The 14,519-nt window shown below is 42.4% G+C and overlaps 2 protein-coding genes across 3 annotated transcripts in view; one reads left to right on the forward strand and one right to left on the reverse strand.

The window, feature by feature from the left end:
• The window catches only part of arhgap19 (Rho GTPase activating protein 19), a 60,199-nt gene extending 57,429 nt beyond the window's left edge, over positions 1–2,770 (forward strand). Inside the window, exon 12 of the mRNA XM_080206009.1 lies at positions 1,329–2,770. Within this exon, the coding sequence (XP_080062135.1) occupies positions 1,329–1,394 (66 nt within the window). The 3' untranslated portion in view covers positions 1,395–2,770. The remainder of the gene's footprint in view (positions 1–1,328) is intronic.
• Positions 2,771–5,369: 2,599 nt separating this feature from the next.
• Positions 5,370–14,519, reverse strand: part of nt5c2a (5'-nucleotidase, cytosolic IIa) — a 140,893-nt gene continuing 131,743 nt past the window's right edge. For both annotated transcript variants that reach the window (XM_080206010.1, XM_080206011.1), the window contains 2 exons: positions 11,609–11,785; positions 5,370–6,497 (listed from right to left, as the gene is read on the reverse strand). In XM_080206010.1, coding sequence (XP_080062136.1) covers positions 6,252–6,497; positions 11,609–11,785 — 423 coding nt within the window. In that variant the 3' untranslated portion in view covers positions 5,370–6,251. The remainder of the gene's footprint in view (positions 6,498–11,608; positions 11,786–14,519) is intronic.

The raw sequence follows: 14,519 nt of genomic DNA on the forward strand, positions 1-14,519 counted from the left end.
TCATGTGCCAGCTCTTGGGTAGAGTTATCTGATTAATGTACCTTTTGCTCTGTCCCCATAGAACATTACAGAAACAGGCCTTTTGGCCCTTCTTGGCTGTGCCGAACCATTTTTCTGCCTAGTCCCACTGACCTGCACCTGGACCATATCCCTCCACACCCCTCTCACTTCTCAGCCCTGGACATCTTTTCCCTTTAAATATTTCTCCAATTTTCTTTTTGGTTTGTTACTTTTGAATCTGCTTCTGAAACAAAAGGTAAAAGCCTCTGCTACAAGAACATACAGTGGGATCAGTCAGCATAGATGCACTGGGCTGATATGGCTTATTCAGTGTTGTAAACTCTGATTCATGGCTGCTGCCTATGTTTGTGGCTCACTGATCACAGGACTTGTGATGTGTAACTGAACACAAGCCCTGCTGCCCAGCTTGGGGAATAAATTTTCAATGATTGTCCTGGGAATGAGTTATAGGGTCTGATTACTTGGAGCATTGAACCTCCATATGTCTTCTCCGTTATAGGAGAAAGAACTGAGGTTGAGGAACACTGTAGGAATGTCCTAAAGATTTTCTAACTACCATTTCCCCAGTTTTCTCTGTCATTACCCTGGTTTCCTGAAACTTTCTGGACCAGGCTGAGTTAGCTGCAGAATTGCTACAATTGCTTGCAGTGATCCTGAAGTTGGTGGTGAAAGCACTGCCTAAATACAGCGTTGAGGGGTTTTCCATTCCTTGGTCCACTGCTGTGGGTCACCAGTCCCTGATGACACCATCCAGGTCAGTTTTCTTCCACTTTTTAATGCCTATTTAACTTTTAAAATAATTTACAGCTTTCAAATTTTTTGATGGGCCACAAGCCCCACTCCTAAAAACAAAATAACTCCTTGCACCTGAGCTCGGTCTAGTAAAACCAAATCCAACACCAATCAAAGTGTCTCAATAAAAATCCCAGTACTTTCACAAAAGATACTCCGAAGGATGCCATTGGACTCCTCCAACACGGATTTTCACAGTAACTTCACTGCAGTGTTAATGTAAGCCTACTTGTGACACTAATAACTAAACTTTAAACATAACATTAGCACATCCAGTTGAGCCTGAGACCACAATGAGTCCAAATCAGAACAAGACATAAGAAAAACAAATCAGAGCAAATATCAATCTTACACACTGGTAGCACATGATGGCATAATAAATTTAACAATCCAAGTCATTGCTGAGGGAGTGCCGTGCTGTCAGAGGGTCAGCGCTGAGGGAGTGCCGCGCTGTCAGAGGGTCAGCGCTGAGGGTCAATACCATGCTTCTGGCTGATGCACATTCATCTCTTTAGGAAAAGCAGGAACCCCTTGGAGTGAACCGGATAATCACTGTGTCAACGAGGGAATCGGCCATGTAGTTCAATCTTCCTGTTCAAAATGTGAAGCTGTGAAGATCTCTGTGGGAGCTGTAAGAAAACCACTAATTGCACTCATGGGAACTATGACTAGTTGCTTTAATATCCTGTGGTAACAGACTGAATATGAAACTGTATAATTTGTGATAATGCTGCCTCGTTTAACAGGGTGGCCAGCCTATGGATCAGATAAAAGGGACAATCTCGTGCTATGTTTAGGTGCACAAAATCAGGCTGGTTATGGGAGTGGAGCGAGAGTGGAAAAAGCAAGTAGCTGAAAGGTACTGAGTAACTGTGAAAATAAGGCTGTTACTGTTTGGGCTTAACCTGCTGATTTGAAATGAATTTATTTTAGTCATTTATCATTTTATAATTACTCATGTCAGTATGATCACAGGCCATTTATCAACATCCAGTGGGACTAACAAGTGACCTAAAACCATGAGGACACTCAGCAAAGCAAGTCAGAGTGGAGGGTTGGAGATTTGCTGGTGTTAGAAGTTCAGGGGTGTTAGTAGGAGCTTTGGGGCAGGCACATGTCAGACATGGGAGCTGGTGTTTGATGTGTAACTGCCTCACCTCAAGATTTGCTTTTTTTTCTGCTTTGATGTTTCAGTCCCTATCAGGCATCACTTGCTTCCTGATCATCTTTATAGTCCACATACTCTTCAACAGGATTTAATGTAATCTTTAGACAAGAGAGCTTGAACAATTCCTCTATGGCCTCCAGCTCACCATCTAAGATGATCACTTTTGAGTCAGCATCAGCCCATCAGGAGGAAGGGGAATGCTGTAAGAGGTTAAGCTAGATGTATAGCAGGTCAATGGTAATCGGTTAAGTGGATAAAAGCATTAAACAGGCAGAAAATCCCTTTTATTACTGATCATAGCTTTTATAAGTTTATGTTCATATTAGGCAAATTCCAGAGCTAATCCCTTGCTTTTCATGTAGTGTGTGTTACTGATGCTGTCATTTAAATCCTGTTATATGTGACATTTGCTTCTGTGACTAATCATTAGACTGTAGGAGAACAGAATGGACCTTAATAGTTCCACACCAGCAAGTAAATTATCACCCAATAACATCCCTCTTGCTAGAAGTGGGGGAGAGGTTCAGCTGCCTGTACCCTGCTGCCATGCTAACTGGGATTGATATAAAGGGTTAGCGACTGCTGGACTGATTTCCAAACATTTTCTGTAGAGTTACAGCGAATACGACAGTTACTGGAGATTAAGACTGTGAAATCTCTATAGTTAGAGAGTAAGTGCTAATACCCTTCTTATTTCCAAAAAACCTTATTTAATTATTGAATCTTCAATAATTGATGTGAATGTGATATCTTTTGTATTAAGTGAACATCTTAAAACCTTTTTTAATATTGCTGTCTTTGTATTTATGTAATGTACAATATATAATATTTTATAGTTTGTTAGTTTTTTTAATTATGCTCACCAAGATGTTTCCCACATGTGGTTCCTGGGTCAGGCCTCCTACAATCTTTCTCTCTATTCCATAAGTGCTGGCAATGTGTAGTGCAACCTTCCATCACTCCTCCTACCCTATACCCCTGCTCTGAGACATTGTCAGCATTGGGTAAGGAGTGTGTGTGAAATGATGGTAGTACAATCTCATACCTAGTCTTGATTAACAGTTCACAATATTATTCCTTCCCAGGATGCAGTATCCTGCTCACACTTTCTAATAATAATTACGATCAATGTTTCATCCTTTTAGTTTACAAATAGCATTAGGAATAATATACATTTTACAATTGAACAGAAAAACTGAGACAGAAAGGACTGCTACTATCATCAAGTCCCTAGTTTGTGCATCTTTATTTGCTGGCCCTGAGCATTACTCTCAGGATGACCTGCCCCTCCCACCCACAATAATTCCAAACTCTCACTTTCATAAAACTGGGAAAATAGATTTTATTTTAATCAATGCTCATCTTTTGCCATACCAGATAGATCAGTGTGATATTACAAGGGTACAGAGTTCTGGCCCCAGTACTGATAGGTTTACAGGAAACACGCATTAAAAAGGGGAAACTGCAGCCACAGACTTTAGATTCTTTAACTGATACTGTGTAGGTTTTTGATGTTTGGAATTCAAAGTTCCTTATTCATTCAGTATTCTTCTTCATGTGGCATTTCACTACTGGAGAAGTAACTGCTTCTGTTGATGGCACCAAAACTAAGTTTATTCATTTCTACACAAGTTGTCCTCCTTTCATATCCTATTCTTTCCCTCCTCCCCCCCCCCCCCCCACCCCCCCCTGCCCCGACCCCACTTGTATATAGGCCACATTGAAGATCATCTGAGATTTGTGTGGTGAAGTCTGGGCTCTGGCTTGGCAGGTGCGTACACTCAGCCAAGAGCTCCAACTTGCTTGGTAAACATTGCTTATGGTGAATGGTAATCAAATTTTAACAGGAATTGCTGAAAGTCTCTGCAGACAGACTGGGACAGAGAGGGGGCGGTAAGCCAGGTCCAACTGACAAAACAATTTATTCAGTCAGCTACTTAAAAACATAAAATAATAATCATCTCCAACCTGGATTTTTTTTATATTTGGACTGAAATAATAAGGCAACAAAGACTGTACTCTGAACGAAAACAGATGCCAGTGCTGTAGACCGTTCTGGAGAGTTCACACTGAGAATCCCTGAAACGACTCCTTTGCCTGTAAGGTTTCAAAGTTGACAAGAGTTGAAGGTCTGAAACAATGATTTAAGAACATGGATAGCTGGCACATTTACTGTGGGGACAACAAGCTTGCCATCTAAAAAACTGCATTTTCTCATGCTGGGCAGGATCAGAAAATGAAAATTGTATCCCAAACATTGTTTCTTAAAACCAATTAAAAGTGCAAGTAATATTAAATACAGAATAACCCAAGCTCAATTTCACCCAAACCTCACAATAGCATCAAAACAGCCTAGCATCAGTTTTATTAAAACCAGCAGTCTCTCTGTGGTGGGTAACTGACAGCCTGCAGTAGAAGGCATCAACTAACTGCCGCTTTATGTAGACACAGTGAAATGGCAATGTGGTCAAATCCAGTCTACATGTTGCAAGTTTCCGCCCCTCAAGGTGCTGTGTAGCGCTAGCGGGTGTGGATTTGGAAGATATTTCTGAAAGAGGCTTAGTGAGTTGCTACAGTGCCTCTTGTAGCTGTTACTCACTGTTGCCACACTACACTGGTGGTGAATGGATTAAATAGTTAAAAGTGGCAGCTGAGATACCAATCCAATAAGCTGCTTTGTCCTGGATGGTATCATATTAAATGTACTTTGTTATGTTAAACACTCCCAGGGCAGATAAAGCATAGGTTAAATACAGAGTAAAGCTCCTTCTACTCTCCCCATCACTACAATTATGATTTTTTTTTAATTTTCCACATCAGGGATCCAACTAACAGAAATTGCTAGTACTGCACCTGATTGGTTTTTGATCCAAGCCACTGTGGGGAAGCTGCACTCTGATTTCCTCGTATCCATTCACAGATCAGAGCCTGGACGTGGAGGCTTTGGGGAGAGTGCAGAAAAAGTTTACCAGGATGTTGCCTGGTATGGAGAGTATTGGCCATGAGGTGAGATTGAGGAAACTAGGGTTGTTCTCCCTGGAAAGACAGAAGTTTATAAAATTATGAAGGGCATAGATAGGGTGAATATTGGAAGCTTTTTCCCAGGTAGGAAATGACAAACACAAGGGGTCACAAGTTCAAGGTAAGGGGGGGGCAAGGTTCAATACAGATATGTGGGGAATGTATTTTACACACAGAGGGTGGTGGGGCCTGGAATACACTACCAAGCAAGGTGGTTGAGGCAGACATGCTAGGATCATTTAAGACTTATCTAGATAGCCACATGAACAGACTGGGAATAGAGGGATACAAACGGATGGATGGCCTAGTTAGGAACACATGATCGGTGCAGGCTTGGGCAGGCCAAAGGGCCTGTTCCTGTGCTGTATTGTTTTTTGTTTCAAAATCTCAACTGGGAAAAGTAGGCAGAATAAAATTACCAAAATATAAATTGCACTTGCACAGTGATTTTATAAAGAATTATGGCCCCATTCCCCTTTATATCCCTGTTGTGGATGTGGCAACTCTTACAGCCTTGTATTGAAAAGACAAATAACAAGACATATAAACACTCACCACCCATTCACCTTTTGTACAACAAAGGCAACTTCACCAAGAGCTCATTTTTCAAGCCCTTTCCCCTCTGCACACCCTGGACTCAAGAGGTTGCTGTGGAAGCAAAGTTTGTGCTTTGATGAAAATGAATGCATAAATTTCCCTGATTGAGGTCCTATCTTGCACACATTCAAATTCCATAGCTTGGGATGAGCCTCCAAGCTGATAAAAATATGAAAGTAAAGCATATCAGAATCAAAGGACGGATCCATGAAAAACTCAGGAAAAGAGGAGCTTGAAAGACAACTTGTTGCTGGTGCTGTCAGAATCTCGGGCTGCGTTAAGACAAAAATGGAGAGGAATCACAGGCTGAATTCTGCACTCGCTTCACTTTCAAATCTTTAGTGAAACATCCAACACCGTCCCAGATGTAACACTTTATTCAGCTGAGTCTTCAATGTCCATAATTTCTTGTATTCAATGCAAATATGATTAAAATTTATTTGCATAAATCACAAAAAAAGGGAAAAGTTTCAAGATTTTGCTCTTTTCACAAATTTACAGGACTAAACCAAATCCTGTCCTTTGGAATCTGTTGAGTATTTCACAATAGTCTCTCCACTCTGAACCAGATCACTAATCTTCAACCGTACACATTTTAAACTGATTCTCACTTTCATGTGATGGGGGTAGGATTAGGAGCTTCATTTTCTTGTTATTCTTCCTCCTCCTCCTCCTCCTCTTCATCATCATCTTCATCATGGCAGTGTGTAATTTCTTGTGGAGTTTGAGGGAAAAGATTGGGGGGTTTGATCTCACTAATTGACCGGGTCAGATGATGTCGTTTGTATTCAGTGTCTTTGATATCCATCGAGCTTGTTGAGCGGTTGCGAGTTGCCATTGGAGACTCAACATCATTGATATCAACATGGCTGTGCTCCACAGTCGATTCATGAGGCATCTAAAGAACAAAAGTGCAGTTCAGGGAACAGCCAGGAGGAAAGCTCAAGAGGAGAGTGTGTGCAAAAGAGATCAGACAGTGCATAATAGAAAAACAGGGAAAATGAGGTCAAGTATGGTGCAATGTACAAAGCAAGGGCAAAGATAGAAGAAACAAAAAAAAGCACAACACTGGGGGAAAGGAGGGGAATTAAAGAGAGATTGGAGTTTGAGCGAGCTTTGTTCAGAACCCTCTGGTTTGCATTTGCTCAGCAGTACTGGGAACCTCCATTACCAATCACAACCTGAAACAGTGACCAGAAGGTGAGACCCCCAGTCTGGATAATATAAAAGCTCATTGACTGCTACAATATGCTCAACATCAACCAAAGCTGACATGGCAAGTCACCACTCAGGTTATTGTTGGATTCTTCCTTGAAGTGATCTTAACCTCAATCCTACTGCACAAAACTGCATGCAACTTCGTATTAGATTCATAATAGCACAGATTTCAATGAATGGTTGATGAATTAAATGGATTAATGTTCTGGGGCAGTGAGTAGTGGAGGAAGGTGTATACTGGGGTAGAAACTGCACCGTTAGGGTAGAGAGCAGGTATTGTCTTGATCTAACCATACCTGAAATAAAGAGGATTCCATACCCCAACAAAACAAACTACCAGTGAAGTAAGTATCCTCCAATCAAAGTGCATCAGTACTTGGTACCTTACTATACAATACGTACTGGCAATAATTCAATCTCAACCAGCTCATTATTCTTCATGTACACTCCACTTAGCTGTGGAGGATATTATATTTGAACCCGATCCTATCCTAGCCCACAATTTCATAGAATCCTACAGTACAGAAGGAGGCCCTTCGGCGATTCTGTACCAACCACAATCCCATCCATGCCCAATCTCATAACTCCATGCATTTACCCCAGCTACATCATAGAACATTACAGGCCCATCGGCCCTCACTGTTGCACCGACCTTTGAAAACAATCTAAAGCCCATCTAACTTACACTATTCCAATATCATCCATTGTTTATCCAATGACCATTTAAATGCCCTTAATGTTGGCAAGTCCACAACTGTTGCAGGCAGGGCATTCCATGCCTTTACTACTCTCCAAGTAAAGAACCTACCTCTGACATCTGTCCAATATCTATTACCTCTCAATTTAAAGCTATGTCCCCTTGTGCTCGCCATCTCAAAGAACAGTACAGCACAGGAACAGGCCCTTCAGCCCTCCTGCACCCAACTAGACCATTCGTTTGTATCCTTCTATTTCCAGTCTGTTCATGTGGCAATCTAGATTTGTCTTAAACGATCCCAGCGTGTCCGCCTCAACTACCTTGCTTAGCAGCGCATTCCAGGCCCCCACCACCCTCTATGTAAAATACGTCCCCCTGACATCTGTGTTGAACCTTGCCCCCTTAACTTTGAGCTTGTGACCCTTTGTGTTTGTCACCTCTGACCTGGGAAAAAGTTTCCCACTGTTCACCCTATCTATGCCCTTCACAATTTTATACACCTCTATCAGGTCACCCCTCATCCTCCATCTTTCCAGGGAGAACAACCCCAGTTTGCCCAATCTCTCCTCATAGCTAAGACCCTCCATACCAGGCAACATCCTGGTAAACCTTTTCTGTACTCGCTCTAAAGCCTCCATGTCCTTCTGGTAGTGTAGTGACCAGAACTGGACACAGTATTCCAAATGTGGCCTAACCAACATTCTATGCAGCTGTAACATTATATGCCAATTTTTATACGCTATGCCCCGTCCAATAAAGGCAAGTATGCCATATGCCTTCTTCACCGCTTTCTCCACCTGTGCTGCCACCTTTAGGGATCTGTGGACTTGCACACCCAGGTCCTTCAGTGTCTACACTCCTGATGGTTCTGCCATTTATTGTATAGTTCCTCCCTACATTAGACCTACCGAAATGCATAACTTCACATTTATCTGGATTAAATTCCATCTGTCATTTCTCTGCCCAATTTTCCAGCCTTTCTATATCCTGCTGTATTCTCTGACAATGTTCATCACTATCCACAATTCCAGCAATCTTTGTGTTGTCTGCAAACTTACTGATCACACCAGCTACATCTTCTTCCAAATCATTTATATATATTACAAACATCTCCATCAACGAAAAAGGCTCTCACTGTCCACCGTATCTAATCCTCTGGTCACCTTATATGCCTCAAAAGTTACCTCTTAACCTTCTTCTCTCTAATGAAAACAAGTCCCTCAGCCTTTCCTCATAAGACCTTCCCACCATACCAGGCAACATCTGGTAAATCTCTGCACGCTTTCCGATGCTTCCACATCCTTCCTATAATGCGGCGACTAGAACTGTACACAATACTCCAAGTGCAGCCGCACCAGAATTTTGTACAGCTGCAACATGCCCTAATGGCTCTGAAACTCAATCCCTCTACCAGTAAAAGCTAACACACTGTATGCCTTCTTAACAACCTTATCAACCTGGGTGCCAACTTTCAGGGATCTATGCACATGGATACCAAGGTCTCTCTGCTCATCCACACGACTAAGTAACTCACCATTAGCCCAGTACTCTATTCTTGTTACTCCTTCCAAAGTGAATCACTTCACACTTTTCCACATTAAACTCCATTTGCCACCTCTCAGCACAGCTCTGCAGCTTATCTGTGTCCCTCTGTAACCTGCAACGTCCTTCCGCACTGTCCACAGCTCCACCAACTTTAGTGTCATCCGCAAATTTACTAACCCATCCTTCTATGTCCTCATCCAGGTCATTTATAAAAATGACAAACATCAGTGGCCCCAAAACAGATCCTTATGGTACACCACTAGTAACTGAACTCCAGGATGAACATTTCCCATCAGCCACCACCCTCTGTCTTCTTACAGCTAGCCAATTTCTGATCCAAATCGCTAAATCACCCTCAATCCCATGCGTCCGTATCTTCTGCAATAGCTTACCATGGGGAACCTTATCAAACGCTTTACTGAAATCCATATACACCACATCAACTGCTTTACCCTCATCCACCTCTTTGGTCACCTTCTCAAAGAACTCAATAAGGTTTGTGAGGCAAGACCTACCCTTCACAAAACCGTGCTAACTATCCCTAATCAAATTATTCCTTTCTAGATGATTATAAATCCTATCTCTTATAATCCTTTCCAAAACTTTGCCAACAACAGACGTCTCACTGGTCTATAATTACAGGGTTGTCTCTACTCCCCTTCTTGAACAAGGGGACAACATTTGCTATCCTTCAGTCTTCTGGCACTATTCCTGTAGACAATGATGACCTAAAGATCAAAGCTAAAGCCTCTGCAATCTCCTCCCTAGCCTCCCAGAGAATCCTAGGATAAATCCCATCCAGCCCAGGGGACTTAGCTAGTTTCATACTTTCCAGAATTACTAACCTTAACCCTCTGAACTTCAATCCCGTCTAGTCTAATAGCCTGTATCTCAGTATTCTCCTCCTTGTCTTTTTCCTGTATGAATACTGATGAAAAATATTCATTTAGCAACTCTCCTATCTCTTCAGACTCCAGGCACATCTTCCCACTACTGTCCTTGACTGGCCCTAATCTTACCTTAGTCATTCTTTTATTCCTGGCTCTTCTTAGCTCTCTCTTTAGGCCCTTCCTGGCTAACTTGTAACTCTCAAGCGCTCTAACTGAGTCTTCACTTCTCATCTTGACAGAAGTCTCCTTCTTCCTCTTCACCAGAGATTCAACTTCTTTCGTAAACCACGGTTCCCTCACTTGACCACTTCCTCCCTGCCTCACAGGTACATATTTATCAAGGACACACAGTAACTATTCCTTGAACAAGCTCCACATTTCAATTGGGCCCATCCCCTGTAGTTTCCTTCCACATCCAATGCATCCTAAATCGCGCCTAATCGCATCATAATTTCCTTTCCCCCAGCTTTAACTTTTGCCCTGCGGTATATACCTATCCCTTTCCATCGCTAATGTAAATGTAACTGAATTGTGGTCACTATCACCAAAGTGTTCACCTATGTCCAAATCTAACACCTGGCCTGGTTCATTACCCAATACCAAATCCAATGTAACTTCATCTTAATGTTATAATGGCAGCGCGGGCTCGTTGGGCCAAAGGGCCTGTTTCCCGTGCTGTGTTGTTCTTTGTCTCTTGTTGGACTATTTACATACTATGTCAGGAAACCCTCATGCACACACTGGACAAAATCTGACCCATCTAAATTACTCGAACTATAGCTTTTCGAATCAATATTTGTAATGTTAAAATTCCCCAGATCAACTATCCTGTTACTTTCACTCCTATCCAGAATCACATTTGCAATCCTTTCCTCTACATCTCTGGAACTTTTCAGAGGCCTATAGAAAATTCCCAACAGGGGAACCTCTCCTTTCCTGTTTCTAACCTCAACCCCTACTACTTCAGTAGATGAGTCCTCATCAAACGTTCTTTCTGCCACCATAATACTGTCCTGACTAACTTTGCAACACCTCCCCCTCTTTTACCACCTAGTCTTCCTGGCAGTAAGGGGCAATTTAACATAGCCAATCAATCTAACCTGCACATCTCTGGACTATCAAAAGAACACAGTAAGAAGTCTGACAACACCAGGTTTAAGTCCAACCGATGTATTTGATAGTCTCTGGTAAACCTGGTGTTGTCAGACTTCTTACTGTGTTTACCCCAGGCCAACACCGGCATCTCCACATTATGACTATCAGAGGAAACCACAGCACCCAGAGGAAATCTACACAGACACGGGGAGAACATGCAAACTTCACACAGACAGTGACCCAAGTCGGGAATCGAACCCGGGTCCTTGGCGCTGTGAGGAAGCAATGTTAAACACTCTGCTACTGTGCTGCTCTCTTGCCGGATAGTTCTTAGGAATAAGAATCCTGCTGATTCTCCTCCTTCTCAGCCCAGATCACTGACAGCAAGTGCTATTTCCATTACCAGTTTGACTGAGATTAGCAGCATCGGCCCAAGTCTGAATGGTTCAATACTGCACTGGGCAGCGCATCTAACATTGAGCTGTGTAGGAAGCATGTCTTTAGAAAATATGACAAGTCTGCAGGGAGAACAAACCAAATTCTGAGCAGATCTCAAATACTCACCAAGACATGGGCAGCACGGAAGAGGTAACTGAAGGGGTAGTACAGGAGATTAATGAAGGATGCTGCATATAGATCGGCATAACGCATCACCTGACTGGCAAAAAGTGTCTGACGGGAGCCACTGCGGAAAAGGCTCCCCATCATCCCATAGCACATGTCCATGTCGTGAGTGACTTTCTACAAAGAGGAAAAGTACAGAGGCGTGAAAAAAAAACCTTAAAATCAATCTTCAGAGGTCAGGTATGGTGCAGTGTTCAAAGCAAGGGCAAAAGATAGAAGAAACAAGAAAAGTACAACATTGGGGAAAGGAGGGGAATTAAAGAGAGATTGGAGTTTGAGCAAGCTTTGTTCAGAGCCCTCTGGTTTGCATTTGCTCAGCAGTACTGGGAACCTCCATTACCAATCACAACCTGAAACAGTGACCAGAAGGTGAGACCCCAGTCTGGATAATATAAAAGCTCATTGACTGGTACAATATGCTCAACATCAACCTTTCATCTCTTTCAATATCAACCAAAACTGATTTAGAACGGGACTAACATGCTTGCGAGACATTTTGCTAGTGCTGTTAAGATGAATTTAAACTAATTTGGTAAGGGAAAGGGGTACAGACTTAGCAGAATATGGGCACAAAATCATACAACAAGTCAGAGGGAGTGCAGCTGTATTAAGTTTCAAGGGTGTAAGGCCAGGGCAGATAGCCTCTATTTTAATGCCAGGTGTCTCACAGGTAAAATGGATGTGTAGAGGACAATGATTAATACACGTGCGATATGGTAGCCACGAAACATTGTTGATAGAAGGACATGATTGGCAACTCAATATTCTGGGATATAGAAACTTCAGGCAAGACAGGAGGAGATAAATGAGGAGGAAGTATTGCATTATCAGTAAGGACTCAGTTACTGCAGTAAGGAGAGAATGATATCTTGAAGTGGGCATCAAATGAAGCTTTGTGGGTAGAGTTTAGGAATAAAAAAGGTGCAGCCACATTGTTAGGTGCTTATTATAGACCCTGATCTGTGCTCAGTTTGTGGAGATGTGTAAAAACAATAATAAGGTTATTATATAAAAGTGATTTCAACATTAACTGAGATACATAGTGTTAAGGGCTTGGATGGACTAAATTTCTTGAAATGTGTACAGGAGAACTTTTTATATCAATATGTGGAGGGTCCAACAAGGGAAGGAGCTGTGCTGGACCTGATTCTGGGGAATGAAGCCAAACAGGTGATTGGTGGGGGAGGATTTTAGCAATAGCGATCACAACATGGTACAATTTAAGCTTGGTATGGACAAGGAAATAGCCAAGCTGCAAAACAAAGTTTTGGATTAGGGGAGAGCAGATTTTAGTAAAAGACGACAGAATCTGGTCAAGGTAAACTGGGAACAGCTACTAATGGGAAAATCTACAAAACAGCAGTGGGGGGGATTCAAAAAGGAAATGGGGAGGGTGCAAGCCCAGCATGTTCCCTCTAGGGTGATAGGTGGGAGTAACAAGCCCAGAAAACCACAGATGATCAGAGATATTTAGTATGCAATGAGAAGGAAAAGAAAGGCTTTTAAAAAGTATAAGGGAGTAAATCAGTGGAGGCATGAGTGAGGTATAGAAAGTGCAGGATGGAGCTTAAGAAAGCATTCGGGAATGCAATGAGGGGTTATGAGAAAGCTCCGGCTGGTAAAAGTAGGGAAAATCATAAGATGTTCTGTAAGTATATCAATGGGAAGAGGATAACCAGGAAAAGAGTAGGGCCTATCAGGGAACAAGGGGGCAATCTGTGGGTAGAGGTAGAGGACATTGGTAGAGTGTTGAATGAATACTTCACATCCATCTTCACCCAAGAGAATAAGGACGATGGTGTGGAATTCAGGCAGAGAGACTGTGAGGTTCTTGAGCAAATTGAAAGGGGAAGGACAAGGTGTAGTAATCTTAAAAATGGATAAATCTCCAGGTCCAGATGAATTGTGCCCTAGGTTGCTGTGGAAGACAAGGGAGGAGATTGCAGGGGTTCTGACCCAAATTTTCAACTCCTCTCTAGCCACGAGGGAAGTGCCAGATGACTGGAGAACAGATAATGTAGTTCCGCTATTTAAGAAGGGTTGTAGAGATAAACCGGGGAACTACAGACCAGTGAGTCTCACGTCAGTGGTAGAGAAACTATTAGAGAAACTTCTGAAGGAAAGTATCTATCTCCACTTGGAAAGGCAAAGCTTGATCAGGAATAGTCAGCATGGCTTTGTCAGAGGGAGATCATGCCTAAGCTTGCCTTTGGAGAGGATTCTTAGAGATAGGATATATGCACATTTAGAACAGAATAATCTCATTAGTGACAGCATGGTTTTTGTAAGAGGAAGGTCATGCCTCACAAATGTGGTGGAGTTTTTTGAGGAGCTGACAAAAACGGTTGACGAGGATAGAGCCGTGGATGTCATCTATATGGATTTTAGTAAAGCGTTTGACAAAGTCCCTCATGGCAGGTTGGTACAAAAGGTTAAATCTCATGGGATAAAAGGAGAGGTGGCTAGATGGGTGGAGAACTGGCTTTGCCATAGAAGATAGAGGGTAGCAGTGGAAGGGTCTTTTTCCAGCTGGAGGTCTGTGACCAGTGGTGTTCCGCAGGGCTCTGTACTAGGACCTCTACTATTTGTGATATATATAAATGATTTGGAAGAAGGTGTAACTGGTGTGATCAGTAATATTGCAGATGACACAAAGGTGGCTGGACTTGCGGATAGCGATGAACATTGTCAGAGAATACAGCAGGAAAACTGGGCAGAGAAATGGCAGATGGAATTTAATCCAGATAAAGGCCGAAGGGCCTGTTCTGCGCTGTAATGTAAATGTAAAGTGATGCATTTTGGTAGGACTAATGTAGCGGGGAGCTATACAATAAATGGCAGAACCATCAAA

Source organism: Carcharhinus amblyrhynchos, chromosome 17, assembly GCF_965287045.1.
Source record: "Carcharhinus amblyrhynchos chromosome 17, sCarAmb.v2.hapA, whole genome shotgun sequence".
NCBI classification, from domain to species: domain Eukaryota; kingdom Metazoa; phylum Chordata; class Chondrichthyes; order Carcharhiniformes; family Carcharhinidae; genus Carcharhinus; species Carcharhinus amblyrhynchos.